Here is a 10,848-nt window from a genome sequence, read left to right on the forward strand (position 1 = left end):
TACAGTCTGTTCTGTCTTTCCCCATCATCCTGAACTTCAGGACAAGCACTTGTTATGTATAAGAACTTGACATTAACATTTACATATTTAAATGTGCACTACTTGGCCAAAAGTATTTGGACACTCAACAGCAAGACCTACACAAATTTGATGGATGTCCCATTGGTGGCTACAGCCCACAATGTTGATGTTGGGAATGTGTATCTAAAATCTATTAAGTCATAAAGCATGTTAGATGACTACTACAGACTCATAAACAGTGTTCCAGTTCATCCCAAAGGTGTACGTGGAGGTTGAGGTCAGGGTTATGACACCAACCTCCTCAAACCGTGTTTTTGTGGACACAGTCATGCTGGACCAGGACAGTGTCTCCCAAAGTGTTGTTGACAAAGTTGGACACACATAATTGTCTAAAATGTCTTTGGGTGCTGTAGCATTAACATCACCCTCCAGTGGAAACAAGGGCCCCAAACCCTGATAAACAGCCCTGGACTGTTACCCCTCCTCCACCTAACTGTACTGCTGACACTCTACGTTCCAGTAGGTGGTGTTCTCCACCTAACGGTACTGCTGACACTCTACGTTCCAGTAGGTGGTGTTCAGTACCTAACTGTACTGCTGACACTCTACGTTCCAGTAGGTGGTGTTCTCCACCACCTAACTGTACTGCTGACACTCTACGTTCCAGTAGGTGGTGTTCACCACCACCTAACTGTACTGCTGACACTCTACGTTCCAGTAGGTGGTGTTCAGTACCTAACTGTTCTGCTGACACTCTACGTTCCAGTAGGTGGTGTTCAGTACCTAACTGTACTGCTGACACTCTACGTTCCAGTAGGTGGTGTTCTCCACCACCTAACTGTACTGCTGACACTCTACGTTCCAGTAGGTGGGGTTCACCACCACCTAACTGTACTGCTGACACTCTACGTTCCAGTAGGTGGTGTTCTCCTCCACCTAACTGTACTGCTGACACTCTACGTTCCAGTAGGTGGTGTTCTCCACCACCTAACTGTACTGCTGACACTCTACGTTCCAGTAGGTGGTGTTCAGTACCTAACTGTACTGCTGACACTCTACGTTCCAGTAGGTGGTGTTCTCCACCACCTAACTGTACTGCTGACACTCTACGTTCCAGTAGGTGGTGTTCACCACCACCTAACTGTACTGCTGACACTCTACGTTCTAGTAGGTGGTGTTCTACTCCACCTAACTGTACTGCTGACTCTCTACGTTCCAGTAGGTGGTGTTCTCCACCACCTAACTGTACTGCTGATGCTCTATGTTCCAGTAGGTGGTGTTCTCTATCTGCTGAACCCAGATTCACTCATCAGACAGACAGACCACGGTTCATCACGTACCCCCTGCCCTGCGGGGGCGCTGTGCACAGGGTTCTGGTGCTGATGTCGAGAGAGACTAGAGGCAGTGCAGAACCGCTGACCTGATCGTGCTTTTTGAATGGTCTACCACTTCATTTTAGCAGTGGGGATGGCCGAAATAAGAATTATGGGGAGTATCTTAATTAAGGAGGGGAGCACTCAGCTGCCCTGACCGAGACTGCCCCACACCCCACCCCCCTCCCGTGGAGCAAATGGCATCGGAGGACACCGACCTGGAGGTCTAAGGAGGGGATGGAGGTCCTACCCCACAAACGTTGATAAGAGAACACGGTAAACAGCGGGTCTGCAGGTTCATAGAGGTCTTGGGGTTTTGGGCTGCACAGTTGCAGCTCTGCTGATGCTGGCCAGGTTTGAAGGTGTTATCTTTTATCTCACATCAAGCAGTGAGAGACTGCACGCTGGGTGGAGCACGGCTGGTGGTTACCACGACAGCTGAGCAGATTCCTCCTGGGCCTCTCAGCTTTCACACTGACTGTGTGTGCAGATTTGTCAGCATCACTGTAAGACGCTACAGCGTCTGCAGACCCCTTCCTCTTTCTTCACTAGCACGTCGTTATCAACTTGCGTCTTGGACAAGATTGGCACCAAAGTTCAGTGTCTGGTTATTGGAGCCACTGGTTCGTGTCTATGCTCCCTCAGGACACTGAAGACAAGTATTTTTTTGCTCTCATGCGAGTGTATCGAGGAGTATCGTGTGTTTTTACACTTGTTAGGTGGTGAGAGTGAGCACGAGAGGATCAGTACTACGTAACTATCTACCATGTGGGAGGATGAGGAAGTTTAATAGTGTGCACGTAGGTTTTGATACCTCACTAAAGCAGCTAGACGTTGGTTCAGGGAGTCCATCAGAGATGGCGAGGCATTGAACGGTACAACGTTGGATATTCCCTACAGGCACAGACGCACACACACACACACACACACACACACACGAACACACGAACACACATACCCGTGTAAGAACACTCACTGTTTTGACCATCAAGAGGACAATACTGGAGCAGAGAACACCCTGAAGAGAATCTTCTCAGTGCCGACACAATGGTAAATATATCTGCACTAGTCTGCATGTTTTACATTGTCTCCTAATCCAGGATGGGTTGTGGTCCTGTTGAGTGAGTGAGATGTTCCTGCTGTATTCCTGTAGTACGATGACAGGTCTGTAATGTTCATGTAATAAGCTCCAAACCTCTATACTTTTAAATTTGAAAGCAATCCAAATCTTTCAAAGCAATCCCAGTCTTAACTGCTTCCCTGTGACTCATTTCTTGTGGTACAGGTAGTACTCAGAGCTGGCTGTAGATATCAAAGGTGATGTGGGCTTAACTTATTCAGACACACATCAGGTTGTGTGTAGCAGGACTTGGCCAACACAGCTCTCATTAAAATGAGGTCTGTCACATTCTCCTTGAATGGTATCGGGAAGTGATCAATGAGAAAACAGAAGCGTTAAGATTCTGGCCTGTAGAAGTGGTGGAACCTGTGATTACATCTCCATAAAAGGAAGAGAGTTGATATTTCTTTTCTGTTTTTAGTCACGCACACATGTAGATGAGTAGATTAATCTTTTTCTCTGAGCAGGATCTGAAAGACCTACTACTGCACACAGGTAAAGACACTGAGGTGTTGGGCTTGATGTTGGGTCAGGGACACCTGTAGCTCAGTGTAAACATCTGGTAAATGCAACCGTTATATTTCATGAGCACTCATGAGTGTCCTTACTGAGGTGTCAAGTGGCCATCAGGTTTTTGGAACAAGGATGCTCTTCTAGGCTGGCCAGGTGTGCATGTGTGGGTTGGATATCTTCCAAACAGACAGACTCCACTAGTCCTGGACCCAGCCAACATCTGTAACTGTGGGAAGTGCGTTAGTGGTCTGGTTTAGGACACAGTGTATATGACACTGACAGACGCACATTGTGGAACTTATTACAATTGCATATTATAAAAAAACAAATAAATTTCTACACATTTCCAAAACATTTCTAGCTTTGAACAAGTTTGGGCAGGGGCTGAGCCCAGGTGCACTGCAGGTACCAGAGGGTGGGTGCAACATTCTGTTCGTGGTAACGTGGGGCACCAGTTACCCTGGGCGTGGGCTTGACCATGAAACACTGGAGAACAGAAAGACGAGGCGTTGTGTGAGGAGGATGTGTGCAGGACTTTTTTTTCCTGTTTGTGGGGCTTCAGAAGGGATTTTCGCAACATTGCCCTCTTAGCGTGCAGAGGGAAGCAGAGATGTGTGTCAAAGGGGCCTGCGGTCGGTTCTGTTCACTTCCTTACCACATCAGGAGCAAGACTGAAACCTCCTGCCTAGAGTCTAACCATCTCTCTGGTAGCCCCATGCAACCAGGACTTTACCTGAACAGCAGGGTGGTGGTGGCAGCAGGGTGGTGGCAACTGGGTGGTGGCAGCAGGGTGGTGGTGGCAGGGTGGCAGCAGGGTGGTGGTGGCAGGGTGGCAGCAGGGTGGTGGCAACTGGGTGGTGGCAGCAGGGTGGTGGTGGCAGGGTGGCAGCAGGGTGGTGGCAACTGGGTGGTGGCAGCAGGGTGGTGGTGGCAGCAGGTTTCCAGAGTAGTCACAGAATAATGTACAGCATTGGAGTCTGGGACCTGTGAGTTTAAATGCGGGCGTGAGTGACAGGATGGACACAGGTGGGGACACCAATGAGAGGGCGTGATTATTAGGTGGGAGACTGAGAACGGGGGAGAGGTGTGGTATGTGTGGGCGTGTCCGAGTGGGCGTCTCCCCTGTCCTCTGGGACCAGCCTATCGTGACAGTGGTAAGATGATATGATACGAGGGGCGGGACTAACAAATATCCGAATCTGCTCAAAATGAATCACATGAACTGAAAACTTGATTTGATCAATCGTTTGTTTAGAACAGTGTTGATTTGATATATTTTTGTTTAGCTAAAAAAATAGCATACAGGTCTGCATGAAGGGGGAAATAAATGTTTGATGAAAAAATTATGATTAAAATGCATGTGAGGTGAAAACTACATTGAAATATTATTAAATGATTTGAGAAACTTCTGTCTGTCTTGCTTCATTCATCATTGATCCCAAGACATTTTTGTTTCTGGTTTCATTTAATATCTTAACATGGGTGATGTTTAATACTGGCCTTGTTGATCCTTTCGTGTTACTTTCATTATGTAGTCTGTCTCGTTAGTCATAAAGTCTTGCCCATCTTCTCTGACTGAATCACTCAGCCGTCATGTGGTTTGTGAGGGGGGTACATATGTAACTCAACAACCTTATAAGGTTACATTTAGGGCATTTCACAGACACTCTTATCCAGAGTGACTTACAAAGTGCTTTGCAATCTGCCAACTTCTACTGGAGTTGAAGTAAATTGTCACATTTTCAAATGGCTCAGAGTAAAGGAGAAAGTGCCTCTGTCTCAGATTCACCTGTCATGCAAGGACCACATGTTATTTCTTATTTGGACAGCAGGTCTGTGTGTGTCTGCCCTGTTCTACAGCAGGTCTGTGTGTGTGTGTGTGTGTGTGTGTGTGTGTGTGTGTGTGTGTGTGTGTGTGTGTGTCTGCCCTGTCCTACAGCAGGTCTGTGTGTGTGCCCTGTTCTACAGCAGGTCTGTGTGTGTCTACCCTGTTCTACAGCAGGTCTGTCTGTGTGTGCCCTGTTCTACAGCAGGTCTGTGTGTGTGTGTGTGTGTGTGTGTGTGTGTGTGTGTGTGTGTGTCCTGTTCTACAGCAGGTCTGTGTGTGTCTGCCCTGTTCTACAGCAGGTCTGTGTGTGTGTGCCCCATTCTACAGCAGGTCTGTATGTGTGGGCTCTGTTCTACAGCAGGTCTGTGTGTGTGTCTGCCCTGTTCTACAGCAGGTCTGTGTGTCTGCCCTGTTCTACAGCAGGTCTGTGTGTGTCTGCCCTGTTCTACAGCAGGTCTGTGTGTGTGTGTGTGCCCTGTTCTACAGCAGGTCTGTGTGTGTCTGCCCTGTTCTACAGCAGGTCTGTGTGTGTGTGCCCCATTCTACAGCAGGTCTGTATGTGTGGGCTCTGTTCTACAGCAGGTCTGTGTGTGTGTCTGCCCTGTTCTACAGCAGGTCTGTGTGTCTGCCCTGTTCTACAGCAGGTCTGTGTGTGTCTGCCCTGTTCTACAGCAGGTCTGTGTGTGTGTGTGTGCCCTGTTCTACAGCAGGTCTGTGTGTGTCTGCCCTGTTCTACAGCAGGTCTGTGTGTGGTCTGTGTGTGTCTGCCCTGTTCTACAGCAGGTCTGTGGGTACTGAGGATCTGTCTCTGTTTCTCTCACAGTCAGGAAATATGATGAATGATATTTACTTTGAGTTTTAGCTTCATAGTCATTTAGTTTAATTATTGGTGGTGCTGGTAGGAGGTTGGTTGGTCTGTGTGTGTGTGTGTGTGTGTGTGTGTGTGTGTGTGTGTGTGTGTGTGTGTGTGTGTGTGTGTGTGTGTGTGTGTGTGTCAAACATATATGAGAGATATATAAAAACTTTTAGTGAAGTACATAGATAGATAGATAGATAGATAGATAGATAGATAGATAGATAGATAGATAGATAGATAGATTGATTGATTCTCCTTGACTACAGCACCTCTCAGCTCTACAGAACTGGGGGGGGCACACTTTGCTCACTTTCCATGATCCATGTTTTACAGATACACACTGAGGATGAAATGTTTCATTCTTTGTTCTGTTTGGTTTTGTTGCCAATGTGCCTGGTACTTTTGTTTAACCTGCATAGGAGGACTTGTAACCGGAGGTGGAGGAACAAAGGACTAACACACACACACACACACACACACACACACACACACACACACACGCAAACACATCTCAGTTCAATAATTTGGCCTCTCCTTTGTACATACTGTTGTGCAGCTGGTTGTGACAGAAATTCTTGGTGTTGTCTAAGAGGAACCAGCACTCTGGGTTTTCTTTGTCTCACAGATGGTTGTCAAAGCATCCTCAATCATAGAGTGTTTGGTAATTTTCTGCTCTAGTTTAGTAACACAGAAAACCTCTTTTCTCTCTTGATGCTTGACACTTTAACTGAGTAGACACTCTTCTTCTAAGAGGAAACGTTGAGGAACGCTAATGTGGTGAAGACAGTAAAAGACTACTTAGGGCTGCCCACCGCTCTGGGCACGTGTGATCCACAGCCCCTAGTAATCACTAGTGTGTGTGTGTGTTCTAACTGCACAGATGGGTTAAAAGTGGAGGACAAATTTCGATTGTGGTGTAAAAATCACAATTGACAAAATATGACACATTTACATTTTACATTTTACATTATCCCATTTAGAACCATCCCACTTAGAATTATCCCACTTACTACCAGGGGGGTATCTGGTAGGTGGTGCTACAGGGGAGTGTGTCTAGTAGGTGGAGCTACAGGGGTGTCAGCAGCTCAGTGAAGGATGCAGGAGTCCTTACACAATGACTGAAAAGCAGCTCTCCTTAATCTTAGCTGTAGCGGTTAAAACCAATAGTGCCAAAAGGTTTCTAGATGAAAACCAAAGGGAAAGAGATATCAAACCAGTTCACACACCCAACAGTCTTCTGCCACGCTGCATCTCAGTTTCACTTTTGAGATCTAGATGTTTTCTTTAAACCACCATGCACTTTGTGCTAATGAAGGGTGTTTCAGGGAGACTGAAACACAGCTGCTGTCGTCCTCACCTCCACAGGGCAGCAAGTACCACTGGCAGAGCCAGAATGTGAAACAGAGCGGCGTGGATGACATGGTGTTGCTCTCCAAGATTACAGAGGAGGCCATCGTGGAGAACCTCAAGAAGAGATACATGGACGACTACATCTTTGTATCCTTTTCAAAATAAGGATATCACTTAACGTGCATTTCATTTCAAAATTATTACTCCTTAACACATTAGGCATTTCACATTTTAAATGTTAATATTATAATTGTATATGTCTTGTAAAAACAATATGTATATATTCTGAAATACATTCTGTCCGTATATGAGACTCTATGTCAGTGGTTGCTATGTTCACTGTTGACTGTTCCATCCCTGATGGGTGATGTGACATGCAACAGCTCTGATACACATATTACACACTACAGAAGACCCACATATTACACACTGCAGAAGACCCACATATTCCACACCACAGAAGACCCACATATTCCACACTACAGACGATCCACATATTACACACTACAGACAATCCACATATTACACACCACAGACGATCCACATATTACACACTACAGACGACCCACATATTCCACACCACAGACGATCCATATATTACACACTACAGACGACCCACATATTCCACATCACAGACGATCCATATATTACACACTACAGACGACCCACATATTCCACACCACAGACGATCCACATATTACACACTACAGACGATCCACATATTACACACTACAGACGATCCACATATTACACACCACAGACGATCCACATATTACACACCACAGACGATCCACATATTACACACTACAGACGATCCACATATTACACACCACAGACGATCCACATATTACACACTACAGACAATCCACATATTACACACTACAGACGACTCACATATTACACACTACAGACGATCCACATATTACACACCACAGACGACCCACATATTACACACTACAGACGATCCACATATTACACACTACAGACGACCCATATATTCCATATATGATTCATATAATACCAAGGTGTCATATAGAGTCAGCTGTGCTTTTTATACTAAATCTATAATAGCTCCTTTAAATACATAGTAGCAGTTGTTTAAAACATATATAAAATATTTTAAATGTAAAGCTTCCTTGGGTTTGTGAAATAAACTTGCGTTATATAAACTGCAAATGCCATTATGAAATAATCATACTCCTCTATGAAGGTGTGGTTGACCTCATTATAGACTCAATTCTGTGTGGCAGTAGTTCACAGTCCAATGGGGGCAAACATATGCACAGATACATTTGTACAGACATAAATACACACTCACACAAACATACGCACACACTCACACATGCACACATACACCACATACACACTCAGACACTTGGTAAGCAGTTTAAGAAGAGTGAGGTCTTCCTCTTTTAGTTCTGGCTCAACATTTAGTACACTTCCTTCTTTCTCACTTATTTAGTGAAATATACATGAGCATTTAGTGTTGGAGGTTGAAACAGAAAGAAACGCATAGATACAAGTGAATAAAAACTCTGAATCATGGGCCTTGTAGAAGGAAGAGGAGATTTTAACAGAACTCGGATGAGTCCTTAACTGAACTGAGTCAAAGGTTTAAAACTGAACTGATTTGGTTCTGTTAGGATTGAAACAAGCTGAATCAATGTGAATTCAGATCCTTGACGCTGGTGTGCAGACATATATCGGGCCGGTGCTGATATCTGTCAACCCGTTCAAACAGATGCCATACTTCACAGACCGGGAGATTGAACTTTACCAAGGAGCCGTAAGCCAGTCCTTCTGCCCAATCACACTGCCACAACCTGAACATGTTACTGCACTCCTGCGTTAACGCATGCAGACACTGTGGCCATCGCTTCTCGGTTCCCTGTGTTGCTTTATTTGTCTGAAACTGTCTGTGTGAGACTTTTTTCTGTCTCTGTGTTTCTGTTTTTGTCTCTCTGTCTCTCTCTCTCTGTCTCTCTCTCTCTCTCTCTCTCTCTGTCTCTCTCTCTCTCTCTCTCACTCTTTCTCTCTGTGTTTCTCTGTAGGCCCAGTATGAGAATCCCCCGCACATCTACGCCTTAACAGATAACATGTACAGAAACATGATGATCGACACTGAGAACCAGTGTGTCATTATCAGGTGACCTGCACCAAATATCAATCACAATGACAGTGGTTACTTGATTAATGTAGACATACTACTGATGTAGATATACTACTGATATACTACTGATGTAGACATACCACTGATGTAGACATACTATTGAGTCAATAGTATGTCTACATCAGTAGTATGTCTACATCAATAGTATTGTAAATAGTATTGACATACTATTGATGTAGACATACTACTGATGTAGACAAACTACTGATGTAGACAGACTACTGATAAACAGTGTTAACAGCTGTCATTTCAGCTATACAGAACAAGCAAACAAATAAAATGCATTTAAACCCAACACCCACATATAATGTTATTCCTAAATTCTAATTGTTGTTTTCCTGAGTACTTAAAATTAAATCTACTGCTCAAGCCAAGATAAAACCAGGATTGATTATCATGACCATTAGGTTGTCACATGGAACAATTGCATGTGAAAATCACATAAATATTCCAGTACGTGACCAGAGCCATCTTCATGGTGTACGGCATCCCATCATGCACTTGGGGTGGAAAATCTTTCTCAAGTAGGCGGAACCTTCGTGTGATCATGTGACCCAGTTCCATGGTTCAGTTCAGTTTTGTTTCCTTCTGTTGTCACCAAAGAGGACATTTGTTTCGCAGCCATGTGTAGAAATATACAACTTAACTTTTACAACAGAAACTACAACTTTTAACAACATCCTCAGAATCACAATACAACTCATAAACATTACATTACATAGTTACATACTGTATTTGCATTTGAGGTTGTATTTGTACTACAGGAACCAGTATGCATTATACAGTATGTACTGAGAGCAGTAAGCAATATACAGTATATACTGAGAGCAGAATATAGTATACAATATGAAGAAGGCTATTCAAACCCAGCCCTAGTATATTTCAAGGATTAGCTAAACCAAACCTAACCCACATGTGGATTATAGAAGCAGAATGCTGCTATTTTCTGGGATTATCACCACAAGTCTTTCACCACAAGTCTGTCATGGAATTCGGTCAAAATTTTAGTTGCAGTATATTGTGCAAACAAATAACATCAAACAAATAACAACAAACAGCAACAAACATAATAAGCTGATACAAGACGTATAAGATGCTGGTATAACATGTAAAACACTGGTATAAGACTTATAAGACGCTGGTATAAGAGGCTAGTATAAGACACTGATATAAGAAGTTTAAGATGCTGGTATAAGACGCTGGTATAAGATGCTGGTATAAGATTTATAAGATGCTGGTATAAGATGCTGGAATAAGATGTATAAGACGCTGCTATAAGACGCTGGTATAAGATGCTGGTATAAGACACTGGTATAAGACGCTGGTATAAGACACTGGTATAAGACGCTGGTATAAGACGTATAAGACATTGGTATAAGACACTGGTGTACGACGCTGGTATAAGATGCTGGTATAAGATGTATAAAATGTTGGTATAAAACGTTGGTATAAGACGTTGGTATAAGATGCTGGTATAAGACGCTGGTATAAGACGCTGGTATAAGAAGTATAAGACACTGGTATAAGACACTGGTATAAGACGCTGATATAAGACGTTGGTATAAGACGCTGGTATAAGATGCTGGTATAAGACGCTGGTATAAGACACTGGTATAA

General features: G+C 44.0%; 1 protein-coding gene across 1 annotated transcript in view; it reads left to right on the top strand.

Moving 5' to 3' along the window:
• Positions 1-1,886: 1,886 nt before the first annotated feature.
• The window catches only part of myo1f (myosin IF), a 25,447-nt gene continuing 16,485 nt past the window's right edge, over positions 1,887-10,848 (top strand). The window contains exons 1-4 of the mRNA XM_077004294.1: positions 1,887-2,444; positions 7,077-7,208; positions 8,758-8,847; positions 9,113-9,207. Of these exons, the coding sequence (XP_076860409.1) occupies positions 2,442-2,444; positions 7,077-7,208; positions 8,758-8,847; positions 9,113-9,207 (320 nt within the window). The 5' untranslated portion in view covers positions 1,887-2,441. The remainder of the gene's footprint in view (positions 2,445-7,076; positions 7,209-8,757; positions 8,848-9,112; positions 9,208-10,848) is intronic.

This window comes from Brachyhypopomus gauderio, chromosome 4 (assembly GCF_052324685.1).
Source record: "Brachyhypopomus gauderio isolate BG-103 chromosome 4, BGAUD_0.2, whole genome shotgun sequence".
In the NCBI taxonomy this organism is placed as follows: domain Eukaryota; kingdom Metazoa; phylum Chordata; class Actinopteri; order Gymnotiformes; family Hypopomidae; genus Brachyhypopomus; species Brachyhypopomus gauderio.